Raw genomic sequence first — 19806 nt, 5'->3', positions numbered from 1 at the left:
GGCGCATTGCCACTGACCATATCACCAGCCCTTTTCTATTTTTTATTTTGAGACAGGGTCTTGTTAAGTTGCTTAGGGCCTTGCTAAGTTGCTGAGGCTGGCCTTGAACTTTAGATATTCCTTCTTTAGCCTCCTGAGTTACTGGGATTACAGGTGTGCATCATTGTACCCAGCTAAAAAATGTTTCTAATTTGCTCTTTAAAAATCGCAAAGAAAGAAAAAGAAGTGAAAAGTGGACTGTCATAGGTTTGGAAGAATCCTTACTACCTTACTAAATCAGTTTAGAATGTCTTTGTCTTATTTTCTCTGTGACCTTTTGTTGAATTACCTGTCTGTCTAACTTAGACTCTTTCTGTTCTTTGTTATCTTTTGGTTCTGGAAATTTTCTAGTTGTGAAAAATGACAGATTAAAACAGTAAAGTTATAAGCTATTTTGTGAGAGCTGAGAGAATAGATGGCAGAGACTTTGATGTAAAGACAGAGATTTATAAGGCAATATTTTTAAAGAGAGAGTTAGAGAATATTATTTTTTCAGTATTGGGGACTGAATCCAGGGCCTCATGCATGTTAGGCAAGCACTACCACTGAACTACATCCCTAGCCTAGAGGATATCTTTTCAGAAAAAAGTTTTTAATGTTGAATTTGGTAGCATGTATCTGGAGTGCCTGCTACTGGGGAGACTGAGATGGGAAGATTGTTTGAGCCCAGGAATTTGATACTAGGCTGGGTAACATAGTGAGACCTGTCTTTTAAAAAAGAGAAGAAAATGAAGTGGAAAAATGTTTAAATACTAACATTCAGGCATATTGGCTATTCTCTCCAACAGTCAGTAGACTAAGTTCTTTGAATGAGAAATGGTATTTTGTTTATCTAGTATTATTCACTTTAGCAGATTGACTGTTGGATCAAAGTAACTACTTGCTGAACTTAACTATTGATTCTCCTCTGTGTATCCTATGAAGTTCTTGGGTCTTTTTTGTTTTAAAGATAGAAAGCAGAACACTTAACTGATGACACTTATCTTTTTTTTAATGTAGGGCATCACGAGAAAATCCAGCCATGCAGGAAAAAAAAAGGTCTAGCATCTGGCAGTTGTAAGTACATTAAGGATATTAGCACTTTGAAACAAGAAGATTATAGTTTTTTTTTTTAATTGGAGATAAATAGTAAACTGAACTTTTTTTTATAGCATGCCAACTCGGTAAGGCTGTTTTGAAGGACAAAAAATACACTATCGTAAGCTGCATCATGTTGGTTATGCATTTGGTGGAATCCTTTTCCAAATTAAATAAAAGAATGGGGGACTATTTATAAAGCTGATAATTACTTTGATCTCCATTAAATGTTATTGATTTACTGATTGTGAAAGATGTGAAGATGAGAAACTTAGTATTTGAGGGATTTGATTAGTGTGTGTATGTGTTGAATTTGAATTATATTTGTGCTACTAGTACTGTGTTTGCTGTGATTAAACTCAACTCTTTTGGTCAGTCTGCTGTTTAATAGAAACACCAGGTTTTTAAAATGTGGACTTGAAAGTAACATAAAGTGAACTTACTTAGAAAATATGAGATGTTTGTTAACATGATAATGTGTGTTTTCATAGTTCACCATAGACTATTTTTAGAACCCGTGGACTAAGCTGCTGTTCATATCATGAGACCTAACCTTGCTACTTAACAACTACTCTTAAGTTCAGAAAGTAGGAGCAAGTGAAGGAATCATTTTATTTTGTTCATTCAGTAGAAGTTCCCTGTACTTAATTTCTGTCTTTTATTATAGAAGTTGCTAATTAAAGAATAGACATCTGGCACCCTATAGAGTTTCTTTTCCCCGAATGTCTGAGTTTGGCTGCAGTGTGTGACTACAAAAACTGATTGTGCCAGTTTCTAACTCATTGCCTTGTAAAAGCACTGTGGAATTTTCTTGAGCTTAAAAGTTTGCGGAAAATTGTGAATTGTTATCACAGCCCATAAGATAGACATATGCTTTTTTTTTTTTTTTTTTTTTTTTTTTTTAGTTTCAGCCGGCTTTTCAGCTCCTCAAGTAATACAACAAAGAAACCTGAACCACCTGTTAATCTGAAGTATAATGCACCCACCTCTCATGTTACTCCTTCTGTCAAGAAAAGAAGCAGCACCTTATCTCAGCTTCCTGGGGATAAGTCCAAAGCTTTTGATTTCCTTAGTGAAGAGTAAGTATTTTGTAGATGAGGGGCTATGCCCAAAACAAGTTAACTTTTTCAGATTTTCTTGCCCCTTATCAGATCTTTTATAAGGATTCAGTTAAACCTAAAGACACTATTTCTGTAACTTGTCTACCATTAATAACTTGTAATCAGAACTTTTTATGAAAATTACATTTCAGATTTCCCTAAGGGAAAGTAATTTTTTACATGCCTCATTTTTGGTGGTATGACATTGATAAATATTAATAGAAATGCTAAACATTAATATTTACTAAGGTACTGGGGTTTGAACCCACAGGCGCTTTTAACCGCAGTCATATCCCCAGCCCTTTTTATTTTTTATTTTGAGACTTGGTCTCACTAAGTTGCTTAGGGCCTCACTAAGATGCTGAGGCTAGGTTTGAACTTGCGATCCTCCTACCTCAGCCTGGATTATAGGTGTGCATCACCATGCCTAGCTAAAGGTTTATATAATTGTTTTTCTTAAATATTTAAACTTTTCCTTTGATGACCCAACTCTCTTACTCCTTAGATACATACTCTTGGATAAACTAACATGTTAGAGCCCCAGTTTTTCAGACTAAAAAATGAGTCTAACATATCTCAAAGGTGTTAGGATTATATTTTATGTATTTGTAAAGTGTCTGATGTATGGGGTAAATTTGTTAACTATGGTTGACACAGCAAGTCACTTCACAAAAATTTTAAGTGGCCTAAAGAAGAGAAATTGTTTCCAGAATTATTGTCAGATTTTATTCCATAGTGCCAAAGCTAACTCAAGTCTGTTTGCATTTTTTTTCCTGAAAGAAATTAGTAGAATCTAAAATTTAATCTATATTATCTTCCTGAGCAGTTTTTGACTTAGGGATCTTTTAATCACTTGTAGAACATTCTGAGTAAATATTTATTGAATAAACAAAAAAAGAAGAGCCAAAATTACTTAGAAATTTTTTCCTTTTATATGGCCAGTATCTGAAACCTGATAGAAGTTTGATGACTAATGATCTAGTATAATAGGCTCCTTAGTAATGTTTTTAAAGCTTTACTACGTAAACATAAAAGGACCAACACTAGTATAACTCTTTTTTTTTTTTTTTTTTTTTTTTTTTTTTTTTAAATGCAGTGCTGGGAATTAAACCCAGTGCTGCACATACACTAGAAAGTATATAACACTTTTAAAAGAGCTATTATAGTCAGAAAAAAAATCAAGTAATTTTTGTTGTTGGTCTTTCTTTGCTACTTTAGCAAGAAAGGGGAGATACAGCTTTTTGTTACATTTGCTTAATTTAAAAAGGAAATCTCTTCCTTTTAGAACTGAAGCTAGTTTAGCCTCACGCAGAGAACAAAAGAGAGAACAGTATCGTCAGGTAAAGGCACATGTTCAGAAGGAAGATGGTCGAGTGCAAGCTTTTGGCTGGAGTCTGCCTCAGAAGTATAAACAGGTAACTTGTGAGATGTTGTGGTGTGTTGAGCAGAAAATGCAGGGTAATAGAAGTGTGCTTGGATGTGAAGAATTTTAAATACATATCACAGACCTGTTCATTTCTTGCTGCCTGGACTTGGCAAGCATGTAGAGAGGTGATGAAGGTTTTCAGGTTGTTTTCTAGAGCCTAAAATGCAAGTGAAATGCCTCTGAGTCTATGAGAAGGGGCATGTTGGTCAAAAAAGGGTTCCCAGAATGTGGAACTTGAGATAAACTGTTCTGCCTTAACTAGAACAAGCTGTTTTAATGCTTGAGGATTTTACTTATTTTTATTTTAATTATTTTATATTTCGCAGTTTTGGGAATGGAACCTGAGGGCACTCTATTACTGAGCTATATCCCCAATCTTTTATATTTAAAGACAGGGTCTTACTAAATTGCCAAGACCGGCTTTGAACTTGCAATTTTCTTGCCCTAGCCTCCTGAGTAACTGGAATTATAAGCATGCCCCACTGCACCTGGCTTGAAGATTTTCTTTTTAAAATAAACAATATTTGTTATTTAAAAGATATAAGAAGTCATTGGCATCGAGCCTTTCAAATTAACTAAAGCATAGTTCAGGTTTGTGAGAATTTTATCTGTGTACTTCATATTCCATACCCCTAAAAGAGTCAGCACATTTGTATACAAACACATACACATGTGTATATGTGAGTAAATTAGTTCCTTTGTTCTGAGCACGCCTAGGATCCTGTTTATTTCCTTTAATTGCAACTTGATTTTCTGCTTATTTTTCAAATAAGAATGACAAAAGTAACTTGAATTTGATTTCAGGGAGCAAATATATAACAGCATTGCTTGCCCATTTCTAAGTGGTTCTGTTAGAAGTTCACTTTTGATGAGACACACTTTGTGCCCTCCCCCACCCCATTAGGTAACCAATGGTCAAGGGGAAAATAAGATGAAAAATTTACCTGTGCCTGTCTATCTCAGACCTCTAGATGAAAAAGATGCATCCATGAAGGTAAGCTAATTGTGAAGCTGAAGGAGGTATTCCCTAAACTTTGGATAGTTTTTTTGTTGTTGTTTCTAAAACCTGAAAAGTTTAAACCTTACTTCCACAGTGAGATTATTGTTATTTTATAGTCTTAGAGTTTATGAAAGGTCTGTATTTACCACCCTTAGTTATTTTAAGAAAAGATTAAAAACTTTAAGCATTTTTAGAAACAAAGTGACAATAATACCTTTTTTTTCTTCCACCTGAGAAGCTGTGGTGCGCTGTTGGAGTCAATTTATCTGGTGGGAAGACAAGAGATGGTGGTTCTGTTGTTGGAGCAAGTGTATTTTACAAGGATGTTGCTGGTTTGGATACTGAAGGCAGTAAACAGCGAAGTGCATCTCAGAGTAGTTTAGATAAGTTAGATCAGGAACTTAAGGTAAGTATTAATGAAAGTATTTATGAAAGTATTAAGTTGAGCTTTTTGGTCCAAAATTTATTTCTGGGTACAAGTTTTAGTTGGGGTTACTAGCCCCTTCCTTACCATCCCTCACTACCCTTTTAAAATCAGTTTTATTGAGATGTTAGTCACATATAATCAGGTATATCCTTGAAATGACTACAGTTCAAAGAGTTTTGCTAAATGCATACACTTATGTAACCACCACTACAATCAAGATATAGAATGTTTTAATCTGTGATCAACTTTACTTGTTTTTAAGTCTAGTAATTAATACTGGTAAGTGGTTGTATTTTTACCTTCCCAAATTACCTGGAAATAAATTTGGAATAATAGTACCTTTTATTGTAATAGCAGTATTTGCACATATTTATGATTTTAAACATTTATTCTCTTTACTGTGCCTACTCAGGAACAGCAGAAGGAGTTAAAAAGTCATGAAGAATTATCCAGTCAAGTCTGGATCTGTACCAGCACTCATTCAGCTACAAAAGTTATCATCATTGATGCTATTCAACCAGGCAACATCCTTGACAGTTTCACTGTTTGCAACTCTCATGTTCTTTGCATTGCAAGTGTCCCAGGTAAGAATGAGTCTTGTATCTCTCTGCTCTGTTCCCTCCCTTCCCACTGTCCACACTTGCTTCCAGGCAGGATTACATTTGACTGCCTTGCCGTCTTGAAGTCCTAGTTGGGGAAGACTAAGAATGAATTAGATACCCTTGAATACAGATATTTTTCAGATGGTGAAAATACTGTGAAGAAAATAAAACTGATAATATGAGAAGATAACTGGGAGGCAGAGGACAGGGTGCTGTTAATATTAATAAAGGAAGGTTTTCTAATATTCTGAATTAAATATGTGATGTTCATTTTAAAATCCATTCATTTAATATTCATTAAAAAAAAAAGGACTGAGCCCATTGGCACATGCCTGTAATCCCAGTGGCTTGGGAGACTGAGGCAGGAGGATCAGGAGTTCGAAGCCAGCCTCAGTAACTTAGCAAGACCCTGAGCAACTCAGTGAGACCTTGTCTCTAAATAAAGTATTAAAAAGGCTGGAGATGTGGTTAAGTGTCCCTGGGTTCAATCACTGGTACCAAAAAAAAAATTTTTTAAATTTAAAATTCCATGATATCCATATAATGAGACCCTGTCTCAATGTAAAATAATAATAATAATAATAATAATAATAATAATAATAATATCAGGGCATGTAGGTCTGTGGTAAAGCATGCCTGGTTCAATCCCCAGTACAGAAAAAAGAAAAATGAAAAATCTGGTATTATGAAAAATTTAGGAATAGATAGTGATGATAGCTATATAACATTATAAATGTAAATAATGTCACTGACTCGTGCTTTTTATTATAAATTTTTGATATATGAATAAAAACAATTTTCTAAATAAAGCCGAAGAGGTTTGTTTTGATATTGTAAATGCTTAATTTTTAAATATATTATTAATATCTTAAGGCACTGTGTATGTAAACTTAGGGGAATTTTTAAAATATTTCTTTGTTCATTTGTTTGTTGGTACTGGGAATTGAACTCAAGGACACTTAGCCACTGAGCCACGTCCCCAGCCCTTTTTATTTTTTATTTTGAGACAGGGTCTTGCTAAGTTGCTTAGGATTTGACTGAGTTGCCGAGGCTGACTTTGAACTTGTGATTCTCCTTCCTCAGCCTCCTGAGTAGCTGTGATTACAGGTGTGTGCCACCGCACCCAGCAGGGTTTTAATTTTTAATAGTAGTAGATAGTCCATATTTCAAATAGTAATCTCAGTAATTTAAAAAAAAATTGTTTTTGCTGGTTGGTGTTTTAAACATCAGTTAGATTGTTTTAAACTTCACATAGCTGCTAAGGAGTTCATTAAGAACATGACATTTTCATGCTTTTTATGTGCACTTGCCTTAATAGCTGTATTATTTTACTTTTTCAGTCACTTTCCTATTTTGTCAAGATTAGTTTATAAGGGATCTGGGGAGACAGCTCAGTTGGTAGAATGCTTGCCTTGCATGCAAGGCCCTGGGTTCAATCCCCAGCACCACCAAAAAAAAAAAAAAAAAAAGAGAGAGAGAGAAAAAAGATTAGTTTATAAATAAATTTAATACTACCAGTTTGGCACTGATATTATTGAAGTCCCCATATGTCTCATCTGCACATTCTCACTTTAAACCTCAAGTGACTTTAATGGGAAGAATAAAGTGCTATTTATAGGAGTTTACTTAACTATTAAAGTACATCTTACTTTCCAGGAGCCCGTGAAACAGACTATCCTGCAGGAGAAGAACTTTCAGAATCTGGTCAGGTGGACAAAGCATCTTTATGCGGAAGCATGACAAGCAACAGCTCAGCAGAGACAGATAGCCTTTTGGGAGGCATCACAGTAGTTGGTTGCTCCACAGAAGGTGTGACAGGAGCTGCCACTTCTCCTAGTACCAATGGTGCTTCACCAGTGATAGACAAACCACCAGGTATGTCCGTTCTTACCTGCCATCTGTTGTGGAGTTTGATCCTACCCCAGATGCCCCATAGGGGCTTTTGATGTTAGAGTAGCAAGAGTGAAAGAACTGGAAAGAAGATGCCTTAAAGACTGTTACATGCTCAGTTTAATAGTATAGTGGGAAGGGAGGATCAGTGGAGTGTGTAGCAGGGATTTGTGTGGGGAGAGCATTGGCATGGAAAAGCTCAAACTCAGAGTGCTTTATATATTTTGTAGAAGTGGAAGCGGAAAATAGTGAGGTTGATGAAAATGTTCCAACAGCAGAAGAAGCAACTGAAGCCACAGAAGGCAATGCAGGGTCCACTGAAGACACTGTGGACATCTCCCAGCCTGGCGTGTACACAGAGCATGTCTTTACAGATCCTTTAGGAGTTCAGATCCCAGAAGACCTCTCCCCAGTCTATCAGTCAAGGTATACTTCCTTAGTCCCTAACTTGGGAAGCTGGGTAAAGAGCACAAATAAAAGGAACCAAAATAACCTCAAGTAGCCAAAACAGTCCCACTAATTGGCATCAGTGTTGTGGTCTGAATGATGTTAGTGTCTGTTCCTATTGTATCTTCATCTTTTTTTTTTCTCTTTGGATACTTTTTTCCCTACATTTCTTCTGGATGTTTTTTTTCCCAATATGAAAAATCTTGTCCATAAATTCAAACTCTTCTTGGTCATTTTCTCCTGTTTTTTTAATTATTGTACTATAGGGCTGAGGATATAGCTCAGTTGATAGAGTACTTGCCTCCCAAGCACAAGGCCCTGGGTTCAATCCCCAGCACTGCAAAAAAAAAAAAAAAAAAAAAAAAAAAAAAAATTATTGTACTATGTCTTCCATTCTACTACTAATTTCTTGATTATTTTAATTTCCATCCCAATTCTCAGTCATACTGCAGTCAACAGCAGCAAAATTGGCCATTGTTTAAAATTTGTCATTGCTTGAGTTTCCCACATGAGCTTGAGTGACCTTTCTGAATTTAGTTATTGTGCAAATATTTTAGAAAACAGGCTTTTCCTTTAAAGGATTGGTTAATTCAGTCCCATTTAGTAAATTCTTTCATTTTCTTTTTCTTGCCTTCTTTAGTTGCCCTTAGGGAGGGTCTCTCGCAACTGAATTCTTTCTTAGTGTGTAGAGCAACCAAAAGTCTACTATCATTTAAACCACAACAAATCATTAATTAACATTTAATTATTAATTTAGGAATGAAGTCACATTTTGAATTTCATAGCCCAGTTATATATCCTTTACTAAATTTGTCCTGACAATTCAGAATAAAAGTTTTATGATAGAATACAAGCATATTTCAGTTTAATTTACTTTAGAAAACTCTTTATATATCATTTTTTGTGTGTGTGTGTGTGTGTGTGTGTGTGTGTGTGTATCTTCTCCCCAGAAGACACTATCATAAAATTCAAAATAACTGTAAAGGAATTTTACAGTTATTATCTGCTGAATTTCATTACTGTGTCTTACTCTCTTAGCTACACTTTAAAACTCCTGGATTAATGTTTTTGGTACACTGGTTGAAAATTTTTTTTTATTTGTTTTGTTTTATTTATTTATTTTTTTGAGGAGGGTACCAGACATTGAATTCAAGGGCACTCCACTACAGAGCCACATCCCCAGCCCTGTTTTATATTTTGCTTAGTACTGTGCTTTTGCTGAGGCTGGCTTTGAACTCAAGGTTTTCGTGCCTTACCTCCAAATCCACTGGGATTACAGACATGCACCACTGTGCTCAGCTTGAAATATTTAATATAAGTATTAAACATTGGCTTTCTGGAATTGTACCACTTTTTTTTTTTTTTTTTTTAATAAACCAGTTATAAAACAGTTATAAACTTCTACATTCTATTAAATGTAGAAGCCGGGATGATGGAGCACAACTGCAATTCCAGCCGTTTGGGAGGCTCAGGCACATAGATTGCAAGCCTGGGCAATTTAGCAAAGTTAAAAAAATAAATCAAAAAACCAAAACCTCAGAGTACTTCCTCAGCATGTGTGAGGTCCTGGGTTCAGTACCGCAAAAAATAAGAAAATAAAATAAAAACTTTTAAAATACACTTTATGTAGAAATGTTCAGTCCCCTAAAAATCATAACTAAGTGTACTAAGTTTTTTTTTTCTTGTTCACTCATTCATAGCAATGACTCAGATGTGTATAAAGATCACGTATCAGTATTGCCAAATGAACAAGACCTGGCGAGAGAAGAAGCTCAGAAAATGAGTAGTCTTTTACCAACCATGTGGCTTGGAGCTCAAAATGGTTGGTAAGTGCTAGAACTTTCAATATGACAGTGTATTTAATCCTTTACTCTTGCTTTTGAAAGCAGAAGAAAAATGAATAAAATGTGGTAAACACAAAGTGTATATTAATCAAAGAATTTATAACACACACATAAAATTTCAAGTTTTGTTCATAAAACTGAACTTGGGTTGGTTATGAAAGGTAAACTATGATTTGTGTTACAGAATATTCTCTTTAAATAATATTTTTAGAAGTAGAAGTAAATAAAATTTTAAAGTCTGAGTTATCCAGAAGTAGAAGATCCTGAAGAGTGCAAAAATAAAGACTTATTGATGTATAGAATCTGTATTTAGGTTAGAATGTTGGCAAGAAATACTAGGGATTGAACTGATGTGTCTGACTACAGGAAAGCCCAGTCCCAAACATAACTTTTTAGTAGAGTTACTAGGTAAACCAGAAGAAATTATAGTCTGAAAGCTTAGAGGATAATAACTAACATCACATGGTTTGTTCGTTTTCTAGTAGTATAGAGAATCTTACAGAACTGTGCATTTCTAGAGGTTGAGCAGGGTCACTTGTGTGTCTTTTCTGTAGGGGTCTAATGGTATAAAAGGAGGGATCAGCAAACCTGTGTGAATGTGTTCCAGTAGAATTTTTTGGACACTAAAAATTGAAATTCATTTAAAACTCACAGTTCACAAAATTCTCTTAATTTTTCCCTCTAACCATTTAAATATAGAAAACTTCTTAGTTTCTGGCTGTACTAAAGTAGCAGGCTGGGTTTGGCCAGGGGTGATGATATCAGAAAAACCTGTATCAAATGAATTAAGTTAGCCACTCCCTGATGGGTACCACCCTGTCACCCAAAAGTAGCAGATGATTTAAGGTAGTTCAAGGGTTCTAGGTAAAAACTTGTGGGGCAAGCTGAAGTTAACTGTAGCTGATACCCCCAACATTAAACATGAGTAGAACTTTTCAGACTCCATTTGTTGTTTTTTGTTTTTTGTTTTTTGTTTTTTTTTTTTTGCTTGAGCAGCCTATTTCTCTTAGGCCAACCCTGACTCTCATTTTTGTTTTTTGACCATTGCATAAAAGTAGCAGCACCTTTACCTCAAATTTGTATGATCCTCTTTCCTCTTGCTTGAATTTTGTGGTTACTACTAGATATAAGAAACAATGTGATATATTCTGTGCATTACCAGTCTTTACTTTGTTTCCACAGTTTGTATGTCCACTCATCTGTAGCCCAGTGGAGGAAATGCCTCCATTCCATTAAACTTAAAGATTCGATTCTCAGTATTGTGTAAGTTTTATTTTTGAAATTATTCCTTTATAAAACCACATATTTTGGTATAAACTAGATTTTTAAGACTATGCAATCTAATAGTTACTGCATGAATAAATTGATATCCATGTTTGGTTGGTCAGTTTTAACTCATTTTTTAGGACTGGAGAAATTAGAATGGAAGTCTTAGAAAGTAAAATAGAAAACTTTTATTATGTAGAAGGGAAAACTTGCCAGATTGATTTGTCACCATACTGGGAATTCTTTGGCATTTCCAGGAGAGAACCAGTGCTTATTAATTTCTATTTGTTTAGAATAGTTCTTATAGTTTGTGAATATGTATGTTAGGAATTAATTTGCTAGTCCTTTTCTATATGTTGGCTATCAAAGATCTGACAGTTTGTGTCTCTGTCCACTGACTGACTTTGTTGGTTCCACTCAAGGAGTGTAGTTTTTGGCTCGTGGAATCATCTTGACTATCTCCAGTGAGAGAAAAGTTGGTCCAGAAAGTGAAACAATCGAGATACCACACGTGCTGTTTATTTAGTTCGTATGACACTGTCTCATAGCAAGACATTCACAATGAAGAAAGCAGTATGGCCAGAGAATGGTGGTGTAAGCTTGTAATCCCAGTGCCTTGGGAACCTAAAGCAGGAGGATCACTAGTTCCAGGCCACTTATTGAGATCCTGTCTCAAAATAAAAACCAAGGACTGGGGATCTAGTTCAGTGAGTTCAATCCCAGAACTGAAAAAAAGAAAAAAGTATATGTTCATTTATGTTCTCTGTAAGCTCCTTATCTTTTCATAATACTGGTGCTTTGAAAGGCTCAGCACTAATGGTCCCTTCTGTGTTCCTCAGTAGAGATTCTGAAATCTCTTTTCCTGTTTGCAGACACGTGAAAGGAATTGTGTTAGTGGCCCTGGCTGATGGCACCCTCGCAATCTTTCACAGAGGAGTTGGTGAGTTGTGAATAGTTAATGTATACACTAGTTTATTGCTCTGCAAAGTATTTTCAAGCACATTGACTTGTTGTCTTTTTGTTTGGTTTTTTTTGATACTGGGAATTGAACCCAGGGGTGCTTTACCACTGAGCTACATTCCCAGCCATTTTTCCTTTTTATTTCAACACAGGGTCTCACTAAGTTGCTTCGGGCCTTGCTAAATTGCTGACGCTGGCCTTGAACTTGTGATACTCCTCTCTCAGCCTCCCAAGTCACTGGAACTGCAAGTGTGCACCAGTGCACTTGGCAGCTTGTTACATTTTAAAGACATGTTATTTAATAGATGTCAATAAATATGAGTGCCTTTGTGGAGATATGCATGAGTAGTATAACTCATGGAAAATATATTTATCATAGTGAGGAAGTAATTTATTCTTTGCTGGTACTCATATAATATGATATGGAAGCTTTTGTTTTGCATTTATATATTTACCCTTCTAGAAAGAAATTTGGTGAGGAATATTGTTTTTCATTTGTCCTGCTTTAAATATTATTTGCATCTCCTTGTATCTGTTAAGTTTAAAAAAATTTTTTTATTAAGGTTTAAGTGAGGCACAATGATGCACTCCTATAATCCCAGCAGCTCAGGAGGCTAAGTCAGGAGGATTGCAAGTTCAAAACCAGACTCAGCAAAAGCGAGGTGGTAAGCAACTCAGTGAGACCCTGTCTAAATAAAATACAAAATAGGGCTGGGATGTGGCTCAATGGTCGAGTTCCCCTGAGTTCAATCCTTGGGACCAAAAAAAAAAAAAATTAAGGTTTAATATTTTCATATTTTATTTTATTTATTGATTGATAGATACTGAGAATTGAACCCAAGGGTGCTCTATCACTGAGCTACATCCCCAACACTTTTCTTTCTTTATTTTGAGATAGGGTTTCCCTAAGTTGCCCAGACTGGCCTTGAACTTGCCATCCTCCTGCCTCGGCCTCCCAAGTAACTGGGATTATAGACATGTGCCATTATACTCAGCTATATTCCCCTTTAAAGCCACTGTTTCTACCACCGCAGGTGAAGGGGTGATGGTATCAGGAAACCTGTATTAAATGGATTAGATTAAATGAATTGAGTGTGTATCATTTTATCACTCCTTGATACAGGTGTCAACCAAATGTGATAGTTCATTTCCTACCCAGGTTGGTAGATCAGGGAAATATTATGAAAACAGATACACTGCTTTTGGGTTTTATCAAAGCACTTCCCCAAAATATCATATCCTTTTGGTCTTAGAGATACAAGGAATAGCTGATACTAAGGTGTCTTTGTAACTAATCAGTACCTAGATATTGCTGTTTAATAACTCTATGTTATCAAAGAGAGAGAGCCCTATTTTACTTCATAGACCCTTTACAAAGTTTTCTATTTATTCTTCACAACATTTTATGAGCACTATTCTATTGTTATCCTTGTTTTATAGATTAGGAAACTGAGGTACAGAGCATTTTAATCACCTATTTATTCAACTAGTCCTTCAACTAGTAAGTGAAAGAGCCTAGAAAATAATGGAATAATAAATGTTTTGGTAACTGAATCTGAAATTATATTGATAGAAAAAGAAAAAATACATTTATTTAGTAAGAACCAATGTGAAGTCCTTCATTTGAGATCAGAAGAGCAAGATGGGAGAGACACATCTAAAGAGTCAGAATTACATGAAGGTTAACTATAAATGCAATATGAGTTAGTTAACATTTTAAGCCTCGTAGAAATAAAGTGTACAGAAGAGTGCTAGTGGCAATCCTGTTCTACTTGACCAAATAGCTTCTGCAATGGGTATCAACACAGGAGAATTAAGATAAAGGATCTGTAAACTGCAATAGGTACAAACCTAATTCAGAAGATGCTTCATGCTGAAAGGACAAGACATAGAGCTGTAGCAAATAAATTAGGACTGTACTTATTCTTTGTTTCACTGGGCAAAACTATAGATAGTGGATGGTTACATACTAGTGTCATGTTGGCAATCAAAAAGTTTTAGATTTTGGAGCATTTTGGATTTCAAATTTTCAGATTAAGAATGCTCATACTATATTCACAATTACTAAAGTGTTAGCAATGAATTGCCCTCATCTACTCAAGAAAACACATCAAGATGCACATAAGACATTATCCCCAAAACAACCTTAACTTTGTTTTTGCATGTGCTCTGTGTGTCTCTTTCTCTGGTGCTGGGGATTGAAAGGCAAGCACTCTACCACTGAACTACACATTAGCCTTAAGTCCATTCTAATTCTAAAAACATTATCATAAACAAATAAGTTGTAACTGATTTATCACATCACTGCTTTTTTGGAAGCATTTACTTTTTTATTTTTCCTTTTTTTTTTTTTTTTTTTTTTTTGGTACTGGAGATTGAACCCAGGGGCACTCTACCTCTGAGCTACATCCCCAGCACTTTTTTTTTTTTTTTTTTTCTTAATTTTGAGACAGGATCTCTCTTAAGTTGCTGAGACTGGCCTCAAACTTGTAATCCTCCTGTTTCAGCCTCCTAAAATGCTGGGGTTACAGGCATGCACCACGCCACCCAGTTTATTGACTTTTACATTTTATTTTCTTGCAATAGTGGGGGTTGAATCCAGGACTTCATGCATGGTAGGCAAGTACTCTGAGCTACACTCCCAACCCCTTTTATTTTATTTTGAGACCAAGTTTCACTGAGTTACCAAGGCTAACCTTGAACTTGGAATCCTCCTGCCTCAGCCTCCCAAATAGCTGAGATTATAAGAGTGTGCATAGTACCATACCCAACTGGAAAACATGTTTTAAAGTGGGTCCAGGTATTGGATCAAATGATCTTTCAATTTTGTAGTGTATAGATAAGATAGAAGGTCTACTTAATACACAGAATTTGAGTGCTTCATCAATCAGAGGTAATATGCATTATTAACCATAATTTTCTTCTTATCTTCAAGATGGACAGTGGGACTTATCAAACTATCACCTCTTAGACCTTGGACGGCCTCACCATTCCATACGATGTATGACTGTGGTGCATGACAAAGTCTGGTGTGGCTACAGAAACAAAATCTATGTGGTTCAGCCAAAGGCCATGAAAATAGAGGCAAGTTTAAACCCGTTTTCTGTACTTAGTGAATTTGTATTATCCAAAGACTAGAAGACTAAAATTTTTCAGTTTCTTTAGAAAATTGCTTTCTGAATCTGTGTATTTTGGATACATTTGCATTATTTTTGGATGACTCAGCTTTCTGTTATATTTCAGCTCTTTTGCTTTTGCCACTTTTGACTTCAAGGTTGGGAAATGGGTTTTTTCTTTAAGGAAGAAAGATTCACACATGATTGTTAAAGTAGTCTGTGTTTTTACCCGTAGATGTATGTGTGTTTTATTTGAATATTTGATTCATGATAGTTTAATTATGGAAGGATTGATTGAGAGGATTCCCAAGTTCCCACACACCACCATGTAAATCCAGGCACATCCACATGTGTGTCACAATCTGAGATATAGTATTGCAGTGAGAATTTTTTTGTAAAAACAGAAGGCCTTTAATACTGATTTCTTAAAAAGTTTTTGCCACAATACATAAATTTATTATGATTGTTTTTAAGAAAAAACAATTTACAGCAGGAAAATTTTAAGGTGAAATTTTTCCTCCCAGCCTCAAATCCCATTCCCTTTCTTAGAAGTCCCAAAATGGTATTAATTTTTCACTTCTATTTTTTATACAACATCGTGTGTTCCTTTATGTTTAAATAGGATATTGCTTCATTTATTGTTGTATAACAGCACAAAATCTTGAGATCACAATCTTTCTGTTGAACACCGTCACATGGTATGGATGTACCAGCATTATTCATAAAATAACATCTCTACAGTGCTAAAACTCAACACCATTTAATTCTTTATTCTCCTTTTAAATTTTATTTTATTTATTATGTATGTCTGGACGTATGTATTTTGCACTCAAGGATGAAAGAAATTGTGTATTTGAGGGTAATCATATTAATGTAACTATTTAGGCTCCTCTTTTAATGAATAGTCTCTAAATTGTTGTCCAGATTAGCACAGTTTTTAAACATGACCTTCTGTGTAACAAAGTAACTATGACTGAACATCTCTCCTAGAAATCATTTGATGCACACCCCAGGAAGGAGAGCCAAGTGCGGCAGCTTGCATGGGTGGGTGACGGTGTGTGGGTGTCCATTCGTTTGGATTCCACACTTCGTCTCTATCACGCACACACTTACCAACATCTACAGGATGTGGACATTGAGCCTTATGTAAGCAAAATGTTAGGTAAGCTTCCAAAGCATTTTCTCTTTGCCAATCAAAGAGAATGTTTATTTATTGATTGATTGTTTTTTTTTTTTTTAATTTTTTAATTTTTTGTGGTGCTGGGGATCAAACCCAGGGCTCTGTACATGTGTACATGCTAGGCACATGTTCTACCACTGAACTAAATCCTCAGCCTTATGTATTTATTTATTTATTTATTGCAGTGCTGGGGATTGAACTTGGAGCCTTGCATATGCAAGGGCAAGCACCCTACTACTGAGCTACATCCCTAGCTCCTAATTTATTTGTTTTTTAATTTTTAGTTGTAGATGGACGCAATACCTTTATTTTACTTTTTTCACATGGGGCTGAAGCTCAAACCCAGTATCTCACATGTGTGAGGCAAGTACTGTACCACAGCTACAGCCCCAACTCCCTAATTTATTTTTAAATGGTCTAAGTAGACCAGAGAGTAAGTTACCTCAGGAATAGTGAATTCTTGTTACTGAAAATATTCAGCAGATGTTCCAGTTGACCTTCTGGTTCTTGACCAAAACTTAGGAATGTTTTTGACTCCTCTCGTACTTTCTACCTCCAGTCTATCACCAGGAACTCTGTCAAATCTAAACATACCTTAAATCAGTTATCTCTACCACTGTCTGCCTAGGTCAGGCCACCATCCTTTCCCTGGCTAAATAACCATGTACCTTCTAACTGAGCTCCCTGTTGCCACTCCAGTCTGTTTTCCGGATTGTAACCAGTGTGCAAAAGTTGCCTTGATATTCCTCCAGCTTTCTCTTTAGGGGAGGTGACATTTTGTCCCATGAGCAGGAGATTTTACATGGTCTGGACCACTCTTGTTCACACTCTCTTTTGCTCACATTGACCCACAGCTCTAAAGTGCCTTCCCATTTTAGGGCCCTCAAATGTGCTGTAGCAAGTTCTTGGTCCTTTTTACTTACCTTTCAGGCCATAGTCTACGTGTCCTATTCAGGAGAAACCTCCATTTAGATCTTTTTATTCACATGCTTATCATCGTGATTATATGGGTATTACATGGTTATTCTTTACTATCTCTTCTCCATATACCATAGCCCCTGTGAAGCAGGGATCATCACTCTCTTGTTCCCTGCTATATTTTTAGCACCCTAATCCAATGCTGTATTTGGAACGTCATAAAGGATTTTTTTCATGAAGAGCATTTAAACCAGATCAGTGACTTTTAACCTTTTAGGGTCATTGACCTAGGAGAACGTGACTAACTATGTGTCCTCTCCCTGCATTCAGGCATGTGGAAACATACAAACTAACTACAAAGATATACTTTGACTATAGGTTAAAGATTCCTAGTTTAGACTGAATTGGAGTTAAGGCTTCTTTCTACAGTGATTCTATGATTAGGCCCTCAAATTCTTATCAGTAGAATTTATGAGTGACTGGTGGTGTTTGTGTTCAGTGTATTATCTGTTTAATCATTTTGCCTCTCAAATCCTTAAAAATAAGACCAGTTATAAAAATTCTTTTAAAATATAAAAATACATTCATTCTCCCTAAATTATTTGTAGATGATATCTTAATCTATCTAAACTACTTTAGAACGTAAATATATAAACAAAGGAAAAAGTGTAAGTTTTAAGTTTTGTTAGCAAAGATTGTTTTTATCCACACAAAGAAATTTTAAAGCAAATCCAAATTTTTCCAGATTGTAAAATCAAAGGATATTAATTTCCCAAACTAGTAAACTGTTTTTTGTTGTGTTTTTTTTTTTTTTTTTTTTTTAAGCTCCCTAATTAAATCCTGTATCATATTTCCTGTGTACCTTCCTTCTGGATGATAATATAATGGCAGCTACTTTTAGAATTTTCTTTTTCCATTAGCCCTGACTTGTCAGATTGATGATAAGGCTAAATAAGAGTTTCCTTTGATATACACCTTCAGCAAACATTCGTCTAGCTCTGGTCACATTTTTTTTTTCTCCATTGTATTGTTCGAGCTACTCTAAGGGATTTGGAATCTAAAACACTGCCTTCTTTGGTTTCTCACTGAAAAGTCTTCCTCTCCACTCCCCTCACAGGTACTGGAAAACTGGGCTTCTCTTTTGTGAGGATCACAGCTCTTATGGTGTCTTGCAATCGTTTGTGGGTGGGGACAGGAAATGGTGTCATTATCTCCATCCCATTGACAGAAAGTAAGTACATTTTTAGATAACTATCACAAGACAAATAGGAGAATTGCAGGAAATAATCATGTCTAGAACATAGATAGAAGGAATTGTTTAGATATTGGCAAGTAAGTAGTAATTCAGAAACTCAAGCTGATTTTTCAGTCTTTGTATGAAATGTATAAACTCTAGAGAAGAGCATTTTCCATGTATCAGGATCAGTTTCAAAATTAAGTTTTTCATTGTAAAAAGCTCTTTTTCTCATTTCAGGAATCATAGCCCTATTCATTTTTGAAATACAGGTTGAAATCTGTTTTTTTTCAGTTTTAGTATACCAGTATCCATGAACACTGCCTATTTGTCATAGAGTGTTCTATCTCACTAGCAAGTAAGTAGTCCAGGATATCCCATTTCTTGTATTTGAGGCTTAAAAAAAGTTATGTAAGAAGTTTCTCAGGAGGTCAGCAAGCCTTTTGTTATACTGAAAAACCATTTATTTTCTGCTTGAAAAGAATGTGATTTATTATTTTTGTGAGCAGAATGTGCCTTGTAAATTTCTCACATGATGTTCTATTACATCGATCATGCATTAAGTAAGTGTTTTGTGTTGCAGAATTCATGAGCAGGGAATGGTGTGGGGGAAAAATACCACAAGATAAGTTAATAAATACAGACCTCAGAGTCACAGTCACCCTACTGTTTCTTAGCGAAAGGGGAAGAAAGAGGGCTAGAAGGAGAATCTGGAGCCTTGAAAGAACCCAGTTCTTAATTCCAAGTGTCTTTTCTTCAGTGACTTTCAAGTCTACATATTTATATTGCTTCTTGGTAATTTGGCGAGGTGGGGCAGTATACTGGGGATTGAACTCAGGGGCACTCAACTACTGAGCCACATCCCCAGTCCTTTTTTTTTTTTTTGGTGCTGGAGACTGAACCCAGGGCCTTGTGCATGTAAGGCAAGCGCTCAACCAGCTGAGCTGTATCCCCATCCCTTCCCCAGCCCTTTTTTGTATTTTATTTAGAGACAGGATCTCACTGAGTTGCTTAGTGCCTTGCTGTCGCTGAGGCTGGCTTTGAACACACGATCCTCCTGCCTCAGCCTCCCAAGATGCTGGGATTACAGGCATGCACCACTGTGGCCAGCTAATATCGCTTCTTATATCCTAAAGGACTCTAGGATCCCTGGGTTTCATTCCAATTCTTTATGGGAGTTGCATTTTCACATATTTAAATGAGATCTTTTATGAAAACACACACAGGAAAAAAGGGGGGCAGTTTTAGCAGTTAGGAAATATTCCACATCAAGCTCTTGG

At 35.7% G+C, this 19806-nt stretch overlaps 1 protein-coding gene across 11 annotated transcripts in view; it reads left to right on the top strand.

The window, feature by feature from the left end:
* Spag9 (sperm associated antigen 9) overlaps nt 1-19806 on the top strand; it is a 130239-nt gene that overhangs the window by 101188 nt on the left and 9245 nt on the right. For 9 of the 11 annotated variants that reach the window (XM_047542892.1, XM_047542889.1, XM_047542888.1 and 6 more), the window contains 14 exons: nt 1039-1095; nt 2022-2195; nt 3502-3631; nt 4547-4636; nt 4881-5048; nt 5482-5653; nt 7328-7546; nt 7792-7987; nt 9709-9834; nt 11035-11115; nt 11991-12058; nt 15014-15162; nt 16185-16356; nt 18410-18523. In XM_047542892.1, coding sequence (XP_047398848.1) covers nt 1039-1095; nt 2022-2195; nt 3502-3631; nt 4547-4636; nt 4881-5048; nt 5482-5653; nt 7328-7546; nt 7792-7987; nt 9709-9834; nt 11035-11115; nt 11991-12058; nt 15014-15162; nt 16185-16356; nt 18410-18523 — 1916 coding nt within the window. Of the gene's footprint in view, nt 1-1038; nt 1096-1190; nt 1203-2021; nt 2196-3501; nt 3632-4546; nt 4637-4880; nt 5049-5481; nt 5654-7327; nt 7547-7791; nt 7988-9708; nt 9835-11034; nt 11116-11990; nt 12059-15013; nt 15163-16184; nt 16357-18409; nt 18524-19806 lie in introns of all 11 variants that reach the window. The other 2 variants (XM_047542891.1, XM_047542887.1) reach the window with 1 other exon arrangement.

This window comes from Sciurus carolinensis, chromosome 3, assembly GCF_902686445.1.
Source record: "Sciurus carolinensis chromosome 3, mSciCar1.2, whole genome shotgun sequence".
Taxonomy (NCBI): domain Eukaryota; kingdom Metazoa; phylum Chordata; class Mammalia; order Rodentia; family Sciuridae; genus Sciurus; species Sciurus carolinensis.
The sequence above is the reverse complement of the archived record's forward strand: the minus strand, read 5'-3'. Positions and strand labels throughout refer to the sequence as shown.